The 19,597-nt window shown below is 36.1% G+C and overlaps 1 protein-coding gene across 4 annotated transcripts in view; it reads left to right on the top strand.

Annotated features, from left to right (window-relative positions):
* SMAP1 (small ArfGAP 1) overlaps positions 1-19,597 on the top strand; it is a 177,475-nt gene that overhangs the window by 28,442 nt on the left and 129,436 nt on the right. For 3 of the 4 annotated variants that reach the window (XM_047734427.1, XM_047734426.1, XM_047734428.1), the window contains exon 2: positions 16,839-16,972. In XM_047734427.1, the coding sequence (XP_047590383.1) occupies positions 16,839-16,972 (134 nt within the window). Of the gene's footprint in view, positions 1-16,836; positions 16,973-19,597 lie in introns of those variants that run through there. The other variant, XM_047734429.1, reaches the window with a different exon arrangement.

Below are 19,597 nucleotides of genomic sequence, written 5' to 3'. Positions count from 1 at the left end.
TTTAGAAAGGCTAGAAAATAGACATTTTTAAAAAGGTTTTATTTATTTGAGGGAGAGAACATGAGTGAGGGGGAAGAGGCAGAGGGAGAAACAGAAGCCCCACTGAGCAGAGTCTGACACGGGACTCAATCCCAGGACCCTGGGATTATGACCTGAGTCAAAGGCAGATGCTTAACTGCCTGAGCTACCCAGGAGCCCTGAAAATAGACATTTAAAACCTAATATTAAAAACGTATAAATCGAACACATTTTCAAGTTGTATTTTTAGGTGACTTTGTTTCTGATTATACCATTTAGATAGAACTAGGACTTTTTTTTCTTTAATATCCTGGGGAGACATATTTTGTTATTGATTCTTACTTTTCTTAGTTATCTTTATCAGAAGAGCTTAAAAAAAAGTCAATTTTTAAGTTTAATGTATCTATTTTATTGCTTTTGATCAGGAAAGAAAAAGTTATGTGACTTTGTCACTTGCTGATTTTCTCAGAACATGTTTTGTTAAAAAAATGAAAACAGACTATTTTATTCTTGTTCCCTTCTCCACACAAGCTCTCTTTCCAATAATTCTTTCTTTAAGATTTTATTTATTTATTTGAGAGAGAGAGAGGGAGAGAGGGAGCACAAGCCCGGAGCTGGGGTGAGGGAGAAGCAGGCCTCACGCTGAGCAGCGAGCCCAGTGCAGGGCTTAATCCCAGAACCCGGGGATCATAACCTGGGCTGAAGGCAGACGCTTAACTGACTGAGCCACCCAGGTGCCCTCTTTCCAATATTTTAAATATTTTCTTGGTCATTGGTATTAGGGTAAATAAATATAAGTCTTCTATGTTAGCTTAAAGAATTTCTTTGTTCAGTGGTAACTGGGCATATTAATATATTTAGTCTTACTTCAGTCTTGTAAGGAAATTCTTGAGTCTCAGTTGATTCCCAGTGCCTCATTCACTTTTTGCCCATAAGCCGTTACTGTTCTTGTATTTCTTATAACTATGATCCATTTTTCTAGTAGTATTCTTCTCACAAGGCTCAGAGTTAGCAAATATCCTTTTTTTTTTTTAAATGATTTTATTTATTTATTTGTGAGAGAGAATGAGAGAGAGCATGAGAGGAGAGAGAGATCAGCGGGAGAAGCAGACTCCCCACCAAGCAAGGAGTCCGATGTGGGACTCGATCCCAGGACTCCAGGATCATGACCTGAGCCGAAGGCAGTTGGTTAACCAACTGAGCCACCCAGGCGCCCCGCAGATATCCTTTTTGTCCTAGCTGTGGATTATGTACACAAATATTTTTGAGGTTTGCAAAAAAAAAATTGTACTGCTAGAAACTTAAGAAACAGACAAATTAACAAAACAAGAAAATAAAATCTAAAATGTAATAATTCCTCTTAAGTGGTCAGGAGAAATCTTAAAAATATTTCAGTATTACTAGAACTTGGGCTAGGGAAGTAGGTGTAGTTGACCATGATGGTCCTTGTAAGTTGCTTAGGGGAATTAAACTTTATCTGATGGGTTATAAATCTGAAAAGTGATTTTTGGATCCAGGAGGTTATTTCAGAGGACATTGTAGTGATCTGCGACTCTAGCTGATAAGATCCTGAACTGGGGCACAGGCCCAGCTGGAATGAGATTAAAGTCATGGATTTGAAAAAAATTAAAAGATAAAATGATTAGTAAAAAATAAAATGATTAGAGTGTTTGCGTGATTGATTATGGACGATGAAAGAGGAGTAAGAACGACTTCTTTATTTTTTACCTTAAGTCATTAGTAGATAGTGTTGTTATCAACTGAGTTGGAGGAATCAGGAAGAACTGTGTGTGTGTGTGTGTGTGTGTGTGTGAGAGAGAGAGAGAGAGAGAGAGAGAGACAGAGGAGGACGAGAGAGAGGGGCGAAGTGAAGTGAATTCCATCTTGGACATGTATAACTGGTGATGCTGTGGTATCCAAGTTGGTTATTAAAAATATGATGCTTAGAGAAAAGATCAGTGCTAGAAATATACCACATGTTCTAAATTAAAAAAAAAAAAAAACTTTGTGTTCCTGATTTTGAGAAGTTTCATAATTAATTTGTAACTTTAATGTTTTATTTCTTTTTAAAAATTATTATATATCGGACTCTGAAAAACGATCTGAGAATTTTGAAGGGGTGGGGGGTGGGAGGTTGGGGGCACCAGGTGGTGGGTATTGTAGAGGGCACAGATTGCATGGAGCACTGGGTGTGGTGCAAAAATAATGAATACTGTTATGCTGAAAAAAATAAAAAAATTAAAATTAGAAGAATTTAAAAAAAAAATTATTATATATCATAATCAGTGGAATAGGAAGTATAGATTTTTGTCTTTTAATAGTAGTAGATGAAATTAGCAAGAGAAAGTGTGTAATACAAAGAAAAGGACATGTTAGTCTTACAAAAAATGATTTGTAGATATAGAGTGCTTTCATATGGATTTTGTCTTTCAATGTTCATAGTGGTCATTTGAGTAAGGAAGATGGCATTTTAATTTTCAGATGAAGAAACTGATGTTCAGAGAAGTGTGAGTGCAGGGATAATTTTTTTTTTTACTTTTTATTATAGTTGTCTGTTGAATGATTATACGTAAGTATTTTTTTCATTTATTATTCATTTCTACAAATGAAAGCATATAAGAAGATGAAGGAGGGGGGCGCCTGGGTGGCTCAGTGGGTTAAGCCTCTGCCTTCGGCTCAGGTCAAGGAGCCTGCTTCTCCGTCTCTCTCTGCCTGCCTCTCTGCGCTTACTGATCTCTCTCTGTCAAATAAATAAATAAAATCTTTAAAAAAAAAGAAAAAGAAGAAGATGAAGGAGGCTGTTAATAGAATACTTTCCCCCACCATTTCCTAGTCTTCAAATGTTAACATTTTACCACGTTTGTTTTCTTCCATGTATATAGAGATACATACACACATGCACACACACATTTCCTTTTTGTTGGACTCTTAGCTATGCTCCCATACCCCTAAATGTGTCAGTGTTTATCTTCTAAAAATAAGGACCTTCTTATATAACCACAGTACAATTATTAAAATGGGAAATCATAATTGATATGATACTGTTTCCTAATCTGTAGACCTTACTCAGATTTCACCAGTTGTCTCAATAATGTCAAGAATAAATTTTTGATTTGTCAGGTTCAACAAATATGAATGAAAGATGGTGTCATGTAAATAAGCAGACTTTTAGATTGATGTCAGAGCATTTGTAAGCACAGTCTGCTTTAAAAAAAAAAAGTTTGAAAAAAAAAAAGTTTGAGAGAGAGCACACGCGTGTGCATGGGCAGGGGAAGGGACAGAGAGGAAGAGAGAAGCAGGCACCCTACTGAGCAGGGAGCCTGACATGGGACCTGATCCCAGGACTCTGGGATCATGGCCTGAGTGAAAGGCAGACTTTTTTTTTTTTCTTTTTTAAATTATTTTTATTAACGTATAAGGTCCCAGGGGTACAGGTCAGTGAATCGTCAGGCTTACACACTTCACAGCACTTACCATATCACATACCCTCCCCAATGTCCGTAACCCAACCACCTTCTCCATACCCCTTTCCCCACAGCAACCCTCAGTTGTTTTATTTTTTTCCACATTGTACATCTATTGCTTTATTATTTTTTTAAAATTTTAATTATTTTATTAACCTATAATGTAATATTTGCCTCAGGGGTACAGGTCTGTGAATCGTCAGGCTTACACACTTCGCAGCACTCACCATAGCACATACCCTCCCCGATGTCCATAACCCAACCACCCTCTCCATACCCCGCTCCCCCCAGCAACCCTCAGTTTGTTTTGTGAGATTAAGAGTCTCTTATGGTTTGTCTCCCTTGGAACTAGAGAGAGTATTATGCTGAATGAAATAAGTCAATCAGAAAAAGACAATTATCATATGATCTCCCTGATATGCAGAATTTGAGAGACCGAATGGGGGATTTGAGGGGTAGGGATGGAAAAAAATGAAAGGCAGACTTTTAACGGACTAAGCCACCCAGGGGGCCTAACACAGTGTGCTTTCTTAAGATAATGGACATAAGTCTCTCTGAATATATTTGCCTGCTCTGTTTCCTGCAGTTAGACTTTGAGGTTTGGAGAGAGTATGGTAGATTGCTTTTGGTTTTTGCCTTATAACCCCTTCCCATGCCTGGGAGAATAGCAGTGCATGCCCCAGATATTCTTTGCAGGAAACTTAGAGTTATTTTTCTTACTTAGTTTTATTTTCTCTCTTGTCTTTCTTTCATACGTATTAAGCATGTGCTGGGCACTGAATTAAAATGCTGGGAGTCTGTATATGTACTGATTATGCTGATTTATTTTTAGGGAATACAAATAGTTTGAGCAACAACCATTTACAAGTATTTCATAGCAAATGTTTTATTACTGTATTTGATGTAAGGATGCAAAAGTAGCCCTTCACAGACCCTTTAAAAAACAAACAAAACCTCATCGGTATTGCTTAAATATGCCTTAAACGTTTCTTTTTTTTTTTTTTTTAAGATTTTATCTATTTATTTGACAGAGAGATCACAAGTAGACAGAGAGGCAGGCAGAGAGAGGGGAAGGGAAGCAGAAGCAGGCTCCCTGCTGAGCAGAGAGCCCGATGCGGGACTCGATCCCAGGACCCTGAGATCATGACCTGAGCCGAAGGCAGCGGCTCAACCCACTGAGCCACCCAGGCGCCCATCCTTAAACAGTTCTTAAGGTATGCCTTAAACCTGATGAAGGCACATCCACTTCCCGCAGGTCCATTGTGCTTATTGTTGCTTTTGCCTTAATTCCTCTTGCCCACATAGCTGCATAGTTTGTTCCCCTACCTTCTTCAGATCTCTGGTGAAATACAGCTTTTCCTGACCAAATAACAATTACCTCTCCCTTCCTCCTTTCCATCTGTACTCCTTATCCATTTTTCCTTTATTTTTCTCCATAATATTCTCTGTTGTTAACTCACTGTTACTTTTACATGTTTTTATACAGCTTTCCATTGAAATTTAAGCTCCATGAGGGCAGGAGTTTAATCTGTTTTATTTATCACTGGATCTCCAGAGTCCCTATGCAAGGTACAGTATAAGATACAGTAGTACCTTGAAATAGCAAGCACTCAGTAAATATTTGTTGGTTAAATACATGTGTTGCTATTCTGAGTCTAGCAGACTTAAAAAAGAAAAAAAAATTTTTTTTTGAGGGAATTATTTAAATTCTGCAACTTAAATGATCTTTCTGAATGGAGAAGTTTTAAGGAAATATTTCTGAGCTCATTTTTTTAGTAATTATAATCACTTGGCTTCTATTAATGTTTTATATACCAGCTTCCAGGAAGTGATTGATTAAAATAGCATGACTCTTCTAATCAGCATTGTAGTGACTCTTTAAAGCTTGTAAAGTCACTTGGAAACCCTGATTATCAAATGTAGTCCCTTCATGTCATCTTTTAGCATCACTGATTCTACTTAATAGGAAAACATGAATTTGAGGTAGGTCAGCCATAGGTGACTAGGCCATACCAAAGCATGTTACTTTCAGGTTTAAAAAAAAAAAAAAAAAGAACATTGTATTTCCTTTTTAGTAAAACCTTGTATGTTAAAATACTTAATATTTTAAAAAATGAAACATTCTGTTGTATATGTTTGCTGGAAGAAATGGTTTGGCAATAGAATATTGTTGAAATACTACATATGGAACTTTAAACTTTTTGTTTAATTCTGAAGTCTTTTTTTTTTAAGATTTATTTATTTGAGCGAGAGAGAGAACAGGTGTGTGCAGGGAGGAGAGGAGGGAGAGAATCTCAAGCAGACACCCACTGACCCGTGAGATCATACATTTAAAGAAATGTATGCAGGTTTTTTTAAGCACAGCCTTATTGAGATATAACTTACATACTGTAAAATTCATTTAAGTGTGTAATACAATGATTTTTTAATGTATTAACAAAATTTTGCAACTATCACCATAGTTAGATTTTAGAACATACCCATCATTCCCAAACGACGCCTCCTCATGCTTAATTTTCAATGATTCCCCTCCCCCCACCACACATACAGGTTCTTTTGCAAGTTTGTAGTTTGGTTGTTTACAATGTAGAAAACATGTTTTCAGGGGGCGCCTGGGTGGCTCAGTGGGTTAAGCCGCTGCCTTCGGCTCAGGTCATGATCTCAGGGTCCTGGGATCAAGCCCCGCATCGGGCTCTCTGCTCAGCGGGGAGCCTGCTTCCTCCTCTCTCTCTACCTGCCTCTCTGCCTGCTTGTGATCTCTCTCTGTCAAATAAATAAATAAAATCTTAAAAAAAAAAAAGAAAACATGTTTTCAGGAGTTCTTTGTTGGTTCTCTTGCTGATCTACAAATGAACGTAAATCTATAACCTAAGCTGACCATGAGCAGTCAAAGGCTCGGGTAAAGAACAAAGGGTTTTGGAATAGGAAAAGAGAAAGGGCTTCTTCCTTGTTTCATGCCTGATTGTCGACAGTATTTTGATACAGGCTGTTCTCTTTAGGATCTTTTATTGCTTTATGGTGTGTCCCTTTCCCTAGGCATCCACTACTGTGATGCTGTCATATGAAAATACTCTTTAAGTTTTAGTTGATTTTGCCCTTGTTCTCCTCTCTCCCACCTTGATCAAAATTCTCTATCCTTTACAATTTCCTTCTCTAACAAATTAAACCAAATCCAGTTCTACTGCCTCTAATCTTTGGTATTATGGAGAAAGAAATAAAGTGAACTTGAAATCTTGTGAGTAGCATTGATACTTTTGGAGAGTTGAAGAGATTATTTGCATCTTTAAATCTATATTATTGGCTTCAACAGTAAGTGACTTGGCATGTCAAAAAGTTGAGAGAATAAAGTAAAATAGCCAGTGCAAAGGAATTTTGTTTGAAAGGTTGGAATTATTATAGTAGGAGATGTGCAGTTTCCACAGTTGAATTTTGGGATCAACCTGTGGTATAGTCTTGGCTTTTTCTCTCTCCCTTTCTAACATTTGACTTTAAGTTTCTTAGTCCTGAAAATGGTGTGATAATACTACCTACCTCACATATTTATTAGGATTACATTCCAGACACTGTATCTGGAAATATGATGAATGATGGCTTGCATATTCAGTAGGGCAGTGGTTTCCTCTAAAATTACCTCCCAGCAGTTTCTGCTACTGCTACCTCCCAGTAGCAGAACTCAGGTGGCTTAAGGTCTTAGCTATCATTTGTAAACTAGAGACCGCCTACATTTTTATACCAGATGTTACAATGAATAGAGAGTATACAGAGATCAATAAAATGATCCTATTCTCAAAGAGATCACTGTTTTTTCAGAAAACTTAGCTAAAACAGTTAACTATAGGTCATTGTGATAAAGGTTACAAAAGTTTTGGGGGAATTGGCGAAGGCTTTATAGAAGAACTAAGTCTTAAAAAGAAATGACATTTAGCAGTTAGTGTTATATTCTCTGCTCCTTGTCTCTTTATTTTCTATTTACAAAAAAATTCAAAGTAGTTTTTCTGTTAGTCTGTCATGGTAATCAGAAACTTAAGAGAAATTTCTTCTCATCTTATTTCTCAAGTGGTATGAAAGCTACAAGATAAGTATATTCAGTTCTCAGTGAAATTCTTGTTCATTGTTTAGATATATTTTAAAATTGTTTAGATATGTAATAAGTTATAGTTTCATAAACCTCATTTTCCCACTTTCTACAGTTTCCATATCTTAAAACTGTCTTTCATCTCTGTTTGAAGGTTATTAGCCACTTGGTACTTGGTATTTAGGTGCATATATATCACAACTCGAATTCAAATTTGTATTTATATAAAAGAAACCTAACAATAATTAGATGCTTAATTATTATTATTTTAATTAATTAATTTCTTGGCTATAGCCTTACAGCGTAGTGGAAACTCTTCAAGGTTGGAAGGGAGAGATACGGTTCATTTTACCTAGAATGTACAGATGGGGTCTGTGATCAAAGGAGTGAGACTGATACAAAGCGAAGGTTAAGCAAAGCTTTGTTTTCACACCAGGCAACAGAAAACAGACTGACAGGTTAAGGCCTCGGATGAGAGCGACCCCAGCCCGCTCTTACAGACTAGTTTTATAGGGCATAACTGCAGACCTCAAGGTATGTGGCTTTTAGCTGATTGGATGTTGCCACCTGTCTCGGCTTGTTAGGTCGTTTATTCCTGGAATTGACACCTGGAACCTATATCGGGAACTGCTGGGGCCTGTATTCCCAGAATTAAGTCCATGGATGTAAACAACAATATGGCTACCCAGGCAATATGGAGTCACTTTGGCTAAGCAGGTCCTAATAGTGAAACAGGTTTTAACATTAAATTGCCCCTAACAGTACTTTGTCCAGACTTTACCTGTTATAACTGGACTTATCTTTCGGTAATCATCTCAAATGCCACTGTCCCTACAAAGCTTGTACTAATATCCCTAGCCAACATTCATCTTTTCCTCTTCTGTGTTCCCCCATCATTTGTACTTATGCTGTAACCATTGTATGACATTCTAGAGTACAACTCCTTGAAGGCAGAAAACCTGTATTTTGTCTTCTTCATCTGATACCTTCGTAAAAACAGACACTTAATACATATTTGGTGATTTAAATTGAATCTGGAAAACTAAGATCTGATGAAACTGTGCTTTATTATTCTTTAATACCTCTTAGAATTTTGGCTCTGAAATAAAGGATTAAATCTCTGGCACATTTTACTTCCTGCGACCAACAATCAAATAGAATTCACATTGAATTAGGTAGATTACAGGCTTAGATGCTGTAACAAAAAGACCCCCAAATACTGTGGCTTAAACAGGATATAAATTTATTTTTCCATCACATTAGTCTGGAGATGAAACTGTCCACTATGGACAGAGTAGTTGTGTCATCTTCAGCATGGGGGTTTTAATATCTGAGACCAAGACAGCAGGCTCATTTTTTTTTTAAGGTTATATTTATTTATTTGAGAGGGAGAGATATCACAAGTAGGCAGAGAGGCGGCAGAGGGGGAGGGAGAAGCAGGCTACCTGCCCGATGCGGGGCTCAATCCCAGAATCCTGAGACCACGACCCGAGCTGAAGGCAAGGGCCACACAGGCACCCCAAGTGGGCTCATTTCTTACTGTGCTGTGGCTAATGGGAAAGGGGAAGAGGCAAGTGGGATATAGTCCTAATTTGGTTAATGCCTAAACATCATTTCACCTCATATTCCACTGGTCAGAACTTGGTCATGTGGCCACATCTGCAGTGGAGGCTGAGAACTTTAGTCTAGAGCTGGACAGCCATATTTTTAGCTAAAACTTAGGGGCTGTTATTATTAAGAGGCAGGATGGCTAAATGGATACTGAAAACAATAGTTCTGCCTCACAGTAAATTGCTTTTGTTTCCATTTTTTAAAATAGTATATAAATTGCTTCAGGTATCAAACAAAGAACCTGTATATTTGACCAAGTCATCAGACTTAGCAGATTTTTTTTTTTATGCTCCCTATATACCCTGACTGTAAGCCTGTTTACTTAATGGAGGTGATGTGGAAGGCCATATAGAGCCTGGCTAGTGAGAAATTTACCACTTACTTACTAGATAAAATTAATTACAAATGAAAAAATATCAGGTACCTATTGGAACATACATATTGTGTGAAACAAGCTGTCATGGGCTGTAGACATTTATACTAAAAGAGAATGGAGGGATGGAGTCCTAAGGAAAGGCTTTCTGGATAATACGGGACTCTAGTTAGGCCTTGAAAATGAGGTAGGATCTGTATGGTCATAAGTTGGCAATATAGGCAAGGGAAATGGTGTGAAGGAAAGGTTCAAGACAAGATAATTGAGTTATATTCAGGGGAAAGCAGTGAGTTTTCTGATTGGCTCCCTGAGTATGTAAGTTGGAGTACTGCAAAATAAAGTTGATTTAAGAAGGATCAAGGTTATAAATGGTCATGAAAGCAAAGTAGAGGAAAACAGGAAAATGTTAAAAGCTTGCAGATGGAGACTGAAATGGTGAAAGTTTAATCTGATAATGGATTCAGAGTGGTTGAATCTCCTTTCTTTTTCCTCCCCTTGCCTACTAATCTGGTAATGGAATTCAGAATGAATGAATTTCCTCCCTCTCTCCTGCCTAATCTCCATGAGGTTACCTATGACCTTTTAGTTAACATATCCAGATATTCTCTCCTAATTCCATTCTTGATGTCTCTGAAGTTTTTAACATTGTTGACTGTATTTTCTTTAAGACCATGGCCTGTGTTTTTGTATTACTTTTCATTTTCTCCCTAAGACTTTTTATTCTGCTTCTTTTTTCTTTTTTCTTTTTATTCTGCTTCTTTTGCCTTTTTTTCTTGTGGCTATAACTCCCATCTTGAGGGCGCTCAGGTTTGTATCTCTAGTTTGAACTTAAGTCCTGTATTTCTAATTGTTTGATGGACATTTTCATCTCCATGTGTCTCTGTCATTTAAAGCATTCAACAGATTACCTGCAAAATTTTTGAGTCTACAAGTACCTTTATGGTTTTAAATAGATTTAATATCTATTTAAATTGATTTAGAATAGATTTAAATCAATTTAAATAGAACTTACAGGCATCTTGGTCTCTACCTTCTCCTTTATCACTGTTTGCCATTCACTAACTCCTATCAGTTCTTCCTGGTGGTTCTCATATTTGTCCATTCCCATTCTTATTGTTGCCACATTTATTAATCCTTTAAGGTGATGTGTTTTGATTGTTAATGTTCTCTAAGTATTTGGCAATGAAGGATATCAGTCAAGGTGCTAATATTAGTGAGACCAAATAACATCTTTTCTTTTGTTACTAGAGCTTTGTTTTGGTGTGATTGTGATTATGAGATAAGTACTACTAGTTTAGTTAATGCTCACTTATTCATGTTGCTTTTAAGTGAGGTAGTGATATGGGTCATTCAAACAACCGAATATTTGAATTCTAAATAAACTCTGGATTTTTTTCCTCAGCATAATTGATTCCTAATATATTAAAATACATTTTCACAATTTGAGTCGTATACTCAGTAAGAATAATGAAAACAGGTCAAGAAGTATGCTGAATGTTTGAATTGAAGACCTTGTCAAGAATAATTTAGGGGTGCCTGGGTGGCTCAGTGGGTTAAAGCCTCTGCTTTCTGCTCAGGTCATGATCCTAGTGCTGGGATCAAGCCCTGCATCAGGTGCTCTGCTCAGCAGGGAGCCTGCTTCCCCTCTCTCTCTGCCTGCTTCTCTGCCTACTTGTGATCTCAGTCTGTCAAATAAAAAAATAAAATATAAAAAAAAGAATAATTTAGAATCTCGCTGTTTTAAATGTACTTTATAGATGGCAGCATGGACGTCATTGGTTGCTTGTTAGGAATGCAGGATCTCAGGTGCCTCTGAAGAGCTACAGAATGAGAATCTCTAATATCCCTAGGGTTACATATGCTCATTAGCGTTTGAGAGATACTGATCTTTGTCTGCTCTCTTTCTTTAATTTTTCTTAGTTTGAGATTTGAGCTCTAAAATAATTAAACCCTCCAGCAATTTACCTTTTTGTATCTATTTGTTACCTTAGATTTTTGTGTGAACTTCAGAACAGATTGCTGTAAGTATCATATATAAATGATGGAAAGTAACTGGGGGAGGCAGCTCTAGCTAGAGCAGTCATGGGAGTCCTCTGTGAGTAGGTAGCATGTGAACTGAGGCCAGTACAACAAAGTAAGCCAGGCATATGAAGACCTAAGGAAGAAGCATTTGGTGCAGAGACCATATGCAAAGGCAAGAAGGCAGGAAAGGGCATATATAGTAATATAGATCAGCTTATGCTAAAATTGTTTACTCCATGTTATAATTAAGATTTTTTTGCCTGTTGATAAATGCAGATTATTCATTTTCACATTGTATGGTGAGGTAATCATATTAGTGAAAATTTAAGTTATTTCCGGTCACTTTAGGAATCCATGCTGCTATAAATACTCTGGTACATGCTTCTTAAATACAAGTATGAATTTCTTTGTACTATTTTTCAGCCATAGTTGACCAGGACCCAGAGAAAAAACATTTTACAGCATGCCTTGATTTTTGTCTGTACATACATCTATATACATACATATGTATATTACTGATTTTTTAAAAGATTTATTTATTTATTTTAGAGAGAAAGCAAGTGTGTGCATGAGTGTGCTCGTGTGGGGGTAGAGGGCAGAGATAGTCCCAAGCAGACTCCTTGTTGAGCTCGGAGCCTGATACGTGGAACTTGATCTCATGACCCTGAGATAACCACTAGAGCACAAAACAAGAGTAGGCCACTCAACTGACTGTGCCACCTAGGCGCCCCTTACATTACTGATTTTTAAAAAGAGTTCAATAAAACTATTTTTGCCCCTTGTGTGATGTATCATTATCTTTTTTCTTTCTCTTTTAAAGATAAATACTTGTTGAGATTAAATTAATGAGTTGTGATTTGCCATTTAAAATAACTGCTATAAGGTATGTTATATGTGAGTGTGTATGTGTACCTAGATATGTCATATTACATATATAAATTGGTCAATCTGTGTGTGTGTGTGTGTGTGTGTATGAATAGATTGCCTGATGGAAGGGTTTATTCATCTAGAACTTAACTAGATTTCACCAAATTGTTTTTAAAATGGCTATACATATTTATATTGGTCTTGGCCTTCAGAGTCTGGGAACTTTGGTTTTTCACCTTTGTGTTTGTGGTGTTTTAATAGCATTTACTTAGCACAGAGTTGGTAAATATTTACCAATAGTTTAGTGAATGAAAATGAGGATTTCATACCAATACTTGAATGATTACCATGTTGAGCAGCTACTATTTTATCAATTTTAGGTAAATTTTACAAGGCTAATTTTATAGAGTGGATAACCCAATTGTAATTTTGGTTACGCTTTTAAAACTTTATTTTTGAAGTTCCCTAACTATAGTGGTTAAGAGGTGATAGCTATTCCAAAGAAAGATGCGTTGACAAATTTGCATTATTATTTCAATTGGTAAAAAAACAATTGGGGCTAACATTTCCCGTAAGTGATAGCAGTGTGTAAAGCTGTGTAAAATCTGAACATCACTTATTATATCTAGCTTTTTGTTAAATAGCAATGTTCATGTTTTTATTACTGCTAGTATTATTCTTGTATATTGCTTTTATACATTTGATCCCTTTATTATCTTTGGTTATGGTAAAAATGCACCACTCTATTTGGTGCTACAACTTTTTATCTGCATGGACTGTTTACTGTTGCATTGTGCAAGTGATGCTTTCTTGCTTTTTTTTTTTTTAAGATTTTATTTATTAGTTATTTGAGGGAGTGAGAGAAAGAGAGCCAAGGGAGAGGGACAAGCAGACTCCATGCTGAGTGTGGAGCCTGATGCAAGTTTAATCCCTTTACCCCAAGACCATGACCCAAGCTGAAATCAAGAGTTAAATGCTCCACTGACTGAGCCACCCAGGCACCCCACAAATGATGCTCTCTAATTAATTCATTTAGTCATAACATTTGCTGCATCAGAAAATTGTGCTGTAGAGACAAGTTTCCATTTGTATTTAGCTGTGTGTCTAACATGCTCTGAGGGGAATCATTCTATTTTAAGAACAGAAATGAACCACACTTGGGAGAGTGTTGAAAATCTCTTCCCATCAAGCTTTGGATTCACCGCCCTTTGGGGAATTGTTTCTGAGGAAAGTTTTAAGATACAGTTGTTTTGCAGATCAGTGTAAAAACTTTAGTTCTAAAGTAGGAACATGTTGTATTTTGATTTTCAGAATTTCATAAGATGACAATAACTTGTACTTAAGTAGTGCTCTAAAACTATCAAAATATTTTCTGTACAAGACTCACTTAAGTAATGAGGCAGCCAATCCTGAGTCCACCTAAAATATGAGAACCTTGTTGCTCAGTTTGTTATTAGTACAGGGTAATTCATGCAGTTCATTGAGGGCAGAGTTGTTTGACAATACAGGTCTTTTGGTCTCTAAATCATTTCTATGCTGGTAGCAATCATTAAATAGAACATGTCCCAGATGTTTGTCAGTTTATATAGGTGTCATTTCTCAAACTTAAAAGCAGCATATTTTGGTATAAATTGTATATGCATGAACTACTTCCTAAAGAATTTTGGAGAGGAATGTGTTTGGTTTTACTGCATTGTAATTACTGGCTTCAGTGTTATTTTGTAGTTTAAATCTCTCCTTGAGATAAAAAGGATGTACTTAAAATAGAAGTCTAATAAATGTTTTAAAAAGCTTGGTTTTTATTGATATCCCATACTGTGTATGTTTTTTTTTCATAATCAGGTGATTTATAAAAGTCCATTAGGTATAAGCTTCTGAATAGTTGACATAATTATCAGGTATTACGTTTATTTTTCCAATTTTACTTTGATTATACAAGCAATATATGAAAATAATCATAAGAATATTTAAAATTACATTTTTCACAGAGGTGGAACAAGCAGTCCTAAAATTTGTGTGGAATTGGAAAAGACCCCGAATAGCCAGGGGAATGTTGAAAAAGAAAACCAAAGCTGGGGCTATCACAATGCCTGACTTCAAGCTATATTACAAAGCTGCGATCATCAAGACAGCATGGTACTAGCTCAAAAACAAACAAATAGATTGATGGGACAGAATAGAGAGCCCAGAAATAGACCCTTCACTCTGTGGTCAGCTTATCTTCAACAAAGCAGGAAAGACTATCCAATAGAAAGAAGACAGTCTCTCCACTAAATTGTGCTGGGAAAATCGGACAGACACATTTAGAAGAACGAAACTGGACCAGTCTCTTATACCATACACAAAGATAAACTCAAAATGAATGAAAGACCGAAATGTGAGACAGGAATCCATCAGAACTCCTAGAGATCACAGGCAGCAACCTCTTTGACCTTGGCCACAGCAACTTCTTACAGATACATCTCTAAAGGCAAGGGAAACTAAAGCAAAAAGGAACTGTTGGGATTTGATTAAGATAAAAGGCTTCTGCTTGGCAAAGGACACAGTCAACAAAACTAAAAGGCAACCTATGCAATGGGAAAAGATATTTGCAAATGACATATCAGATAAAGGGCTGGTATCCAAGGTCTATAAACAACTTAATCAAACTCACCACCCAAAAAACAATTCAGTCAGGAAATGGGCAGAAGACATGAACCCACACTTTGCCAAAGGAGATATCCAAATGGTCAACAGACACATGAAAAAATGCTCCATGTCATTTGCCGTCAGGGAAATACAAATCAAAACCACAATGAGATACCACCTTCCATCAGTTAGAATGGCTAAAATTCACGAGACAGGGAACAACAGATGTTGGTGAAGATGCAGAGAAAGGGGAACCCTCTTACACTGTTAGTAGGAATGCAAGCTGGTATAGCCAGTCTGGAAAACAGTAATGGAGGTTCCTCAAGAAGTTAAAAATACAGCTACCTTACAAGCCAATAATTGCATTACTGGGTGTTTACCTCAAAGATACAGATGTAGTGAAAAGAAGGAGCCTCCACCTGCACTCCAATGTTCATAGCAACAGTGTCCACAATAGCCAAGTTGTGGAAGGAGCTGAGATGCCCTTCAGTAGACAAATGGATAAAGAAGATGTGGTTCGTATATACAATGGAATATTACTCAGCTATCAGAAAGGATGAATACCTACTATGTACATTGACATGGATGGAACTGGAGGGAATTATGCTAAGTGAAACAAGTCAATCAGAGGAAGACAATTACTCTCATACATGTTTTTTATGGTTTCACTCATGTGTGGAATATAAGGAATAGTGCAGAGGATCATAGGAAGTGAGGGAAGACTGGATGGGAGGAAATCAGAAAGGGAGACAAACCATGGGAGACTCTTGACTCCAGGAAACAGAGTTGTGGAAAGGGAGATGGGTGGAGGGATGGAGTAGCTGGGTGATAGGCATCAGGGAGGGCATGCGATGCGATGAGCACTGGGTGTTATACTCAACTGGTGAATCTTTGAACACTACATCAAAAACTAATGATGTACTATATGTTGGCTAATGGAATTTAAATTTTAAAAAGGATATTTAAAATTATTAAGAAAATACATTCAAAGACATAAAGAATAGTACAGCTAAGGCTTTGTAGTCTTTTATCTTTATGTGAGTTTCTCTACCATGTTTTTAAGAATTTTTAAACAATGATCCAAGAACTAACATTTTACACCACACCATAGTTTATCTGTAACTTTTCTTAATTCAGGGCTATAGTTGGGATTTATTCATGTTGTTATAAGGCTTCTTGAGACAGACTTTAACTGTTTCTCAGTCTTCCTAACATTTAGTTGATTAAAAAATTTCTTTTCCAATGTGTTGAATCTAAAATGGAGATTATTGTAGTTTTAAAGGTCTTTTCCCCTACTAGTGAGCTCGTACATGTTTTTTATGTTTATTGGTTATACATTTCTTCTGTGAATTACCCATTCATATCTTTTTGCACATTTTTCTTTTAGGTTGGTTGTGTGTTTCTTACTAATGTCTTCATTTCATTAAAAACTCTATGATTTGTATTTGTTGGTAATCTTTTAAGGAACACCTTACACATTTAATGAAGAACTTTTTACTGTGGGATATTACTGTTCCTGGTTCAAATATGCTAAGTGAAAACACTGTTCACATAAATTAGTTTTAAATTCTTAGATAGGTTTGGGAAAGTTTCTAGAAAAGCAAAATTAGTAAATTCATTTAAGTTTTTGAAGGTTGATTTATAAGCTTGCTGTTGGTGCCATTTGAAATTCTGTAAGGCTCCATTATAATTGTGTAAAAAATCAGAATGCTGTTTAAAAGCTGCCATAATATTTACTTTAGTTTTTAATATTTATCTTTGTTTTTTTCTCCTTGATTAGGTCCTCGATGGGCTTCCTGGAATATTGGTGTATTTATTTGCATCAGATGTGCTGGAATCCATAGAAATCTTGGGGTTCATATATCCAGGGTCAAGTCAGTCAACCTAGACCAATGGACACCAGAACAGATACAGGTAAACATTTCCTTATTGAGAGATTATTTACAACATTTAAAATGAATTTAAAGTCTTTAACCCTTCTTGCATCTAACATTGAAATGGATTATATTGAAATGGCAGGTGCCGCATATGAAATTTGGGTGTTACCCAAAGAACACAGAAATTGGCATGGATAGGGTGAAGTAAGGGTGAAAGAATAGAATATAATGTTGGGGGGAGTGGGTCATAAATAAATAAAGATTTGGATAAAGAAAGTAAAACTTCTGTGTTAAAGATATATTTATGCCAAAGTAAATTCTAGATAGAGTCAAGATTTAAATTAAAAAAAACACACAACAAAAAAAAAAACCTTAGAAATACTTGAAGAAGATAGCCAAGAGATCTTCAGGCTATAAAGTCAAGCATAGCTATTTTAGTTCACTCTTAAATAAGTTTTTGAGGATTTTGCTGACTAGGACATAAAAGGAAATATGGCACTTTATGTATTTTCCTAATCCTTGAGGAGAAAATTTACTTGTTTTATCAAGGAAGTAGAGCTTTTGAACATTGCATATAAGGCTCTGTTCTTGATAATATCTCTATAGTAACTGTGGTAACAGATTTCATAATGTTGTTTAAGTTGTCTTCAAGAAAATGTGATACAGTGTAGCTTGAAAATGTAACTTGGTGTTTGTAATGGCTTATGGAGGTACAACACATTCAAGACCCAAGATGTATTGCCTTTTTAATGGTTCATTTCCCCTAAGGACAAAACATGAAATCCTTGGACAATTCAGTTTTCCAGAAATAATATTTTTCTCAGCTAGCCTGTTAAAAGGAATTGAATAGAGGTTTATTTGAGGTGGGCAGCTGTTTTTTTCTTATACCTGAGAGCAGAGTTTCCCAGTCAGAGGGCTGCAGCTGGAATTCACTGGTTTTCTGCAGAATAGGTAATAGTTACACAGCAAGATACTGAATTATTAAAAATGGCAGGCTTTAGAAAACAACTATTAAGTAATATACAGTCTTCGAATTGTATTCGAACATCATTTATATGGTTCCAACTGTCATCTTTTTGAAATAAGAATTACTATTTTGGAATGCAAGACTTTTGATGAGTAATTATCACCAGAGGGTGCTCTGTATGACTGTATACCACAGAGCTCCTCTTTCAGTGTTCTGTGATGAGAAATAAGGTTAGGATGCACTCACTTAAAAGTTAAATGAATAGACAATGAAGTTTTATTTAAAAAAAAAAGTATAGAAAAAAGGTATGAAGAAACTTAATCACACAAACAGATGAGTAAGCCATCCAGTATTCTTAGGATGGGCCTTGTAAGTACTTGCAAGCAAAGCCAAAGTTGTTCTTTAAAAAATCACTCTGGGACTGATATGCAGTATAAATGAGTAAGTAATTGGTGAAGGCCCCAAGGTTCCATTCTATAAAGTACAACCTTTATTTTAACCTAGAAAATTTCAAGGCAACTGATTGTAAAAACGCAGTAGAACAAAGTGATTTACAAAGTTGTCTTTAGATGGGCAGACAGCCAGAGTTAGACCTAGGTACTCCTGACAGGATACTTAATCTCAGGGTACCTCAGTTTCTTCATTTATGAAATGGGAATAGTAAGAATGTCTTCTTCTGTGCATTGCTGTGAAGATAGAATAAGTTAATGTGGGGAAAGCATTTAAAACAGTACATGGCACATTTTAAATACCCAATGTTAGCTTACCAGTTATTAGTAATATTAGTCCATTTATTCATTGTTTAAAACCTTCAATATTGCTGCCTTGAGTATCTTTCTAATCTTAAGCAATGTGGCTTCCTAGTAAATCTGTGATGAATTGGTAACTAAGTGTACTACTGAGTTAATAAACAGATTGATTCATTGTGTGGTATTGAGTATTAATTACTTTTTGAGGATGTTTGTGAAATAGAATTAATTCATTTTTAGTACTATTGGATGTTAAGGCATTTTGAGATGATTCGGTAAACATATCAGTTGTCTATTGAGTTGCTTGTTACTCAGATTTAAACATATCCTTTTCCCTGTCATGGTAGGTATGTTTGATATAGTCCAACTCTATACCTGCGCATTTTTTACTTAAAAAAATCGAAGTGTAATTACAGAGACCAAAATTTACAGATGTGAGTTTTATCTGTCTTGGCAAATGTCTGTACTGTGTCACCAACACCCCAATGAAGATACACAGAGCATTTTTATCATCCTAGAAAATTTCGTTGTGCCAATTAATAGTCAGGTTCTCTAGGGGCAACCACTACACTGATGTCTGTACCCGTAGGTTGGTGTACATTGAGATTTTTATTTCTTGGAGCTTGTTCTTATTAACTCTGACTCTTCATTCAGATTAGGAAGAGTGACGATCACAGTGTAATTTAGTGTTCTTATTCATATGACATTTTGTAAGAATTTCTTGGATATTAAAAAAAAAAGCTCAGGAGGCATTTGTTTGCAGAAGGAAAGTATTTTACTGCATATACTTCTACCCTATGTCTTCCCTTACCACCAACCCCAACAGTTCATGAAAATCATATTTTTAATTTGCAAAGATGATACTTAGTTTTGGGTAGTTTTATATATTTTTAGATCTTTAATAGCTAATGTGGAAACATGATTTAATCTCTGAACCCAGCTGTTA

This window comes from Lutra lutra, chromosome 6 (genome assembly GCF_902655055.1).
Source record: "Lutra lutra chromosome 6, mLutLut1.2, whole genome shotgun sequence".
NCBI classification, from domain to species: domain Eukaryota; kingdom Metazoa; phylum Chordata; class Mammalia; order Carnivora; family Mustelidae; genus Lutra; species Lutra lutra.
Note: the sequence above shows the minus strand (reverse complement) of the source record. Positions and strands in the feature narration are given on the sequence as shown.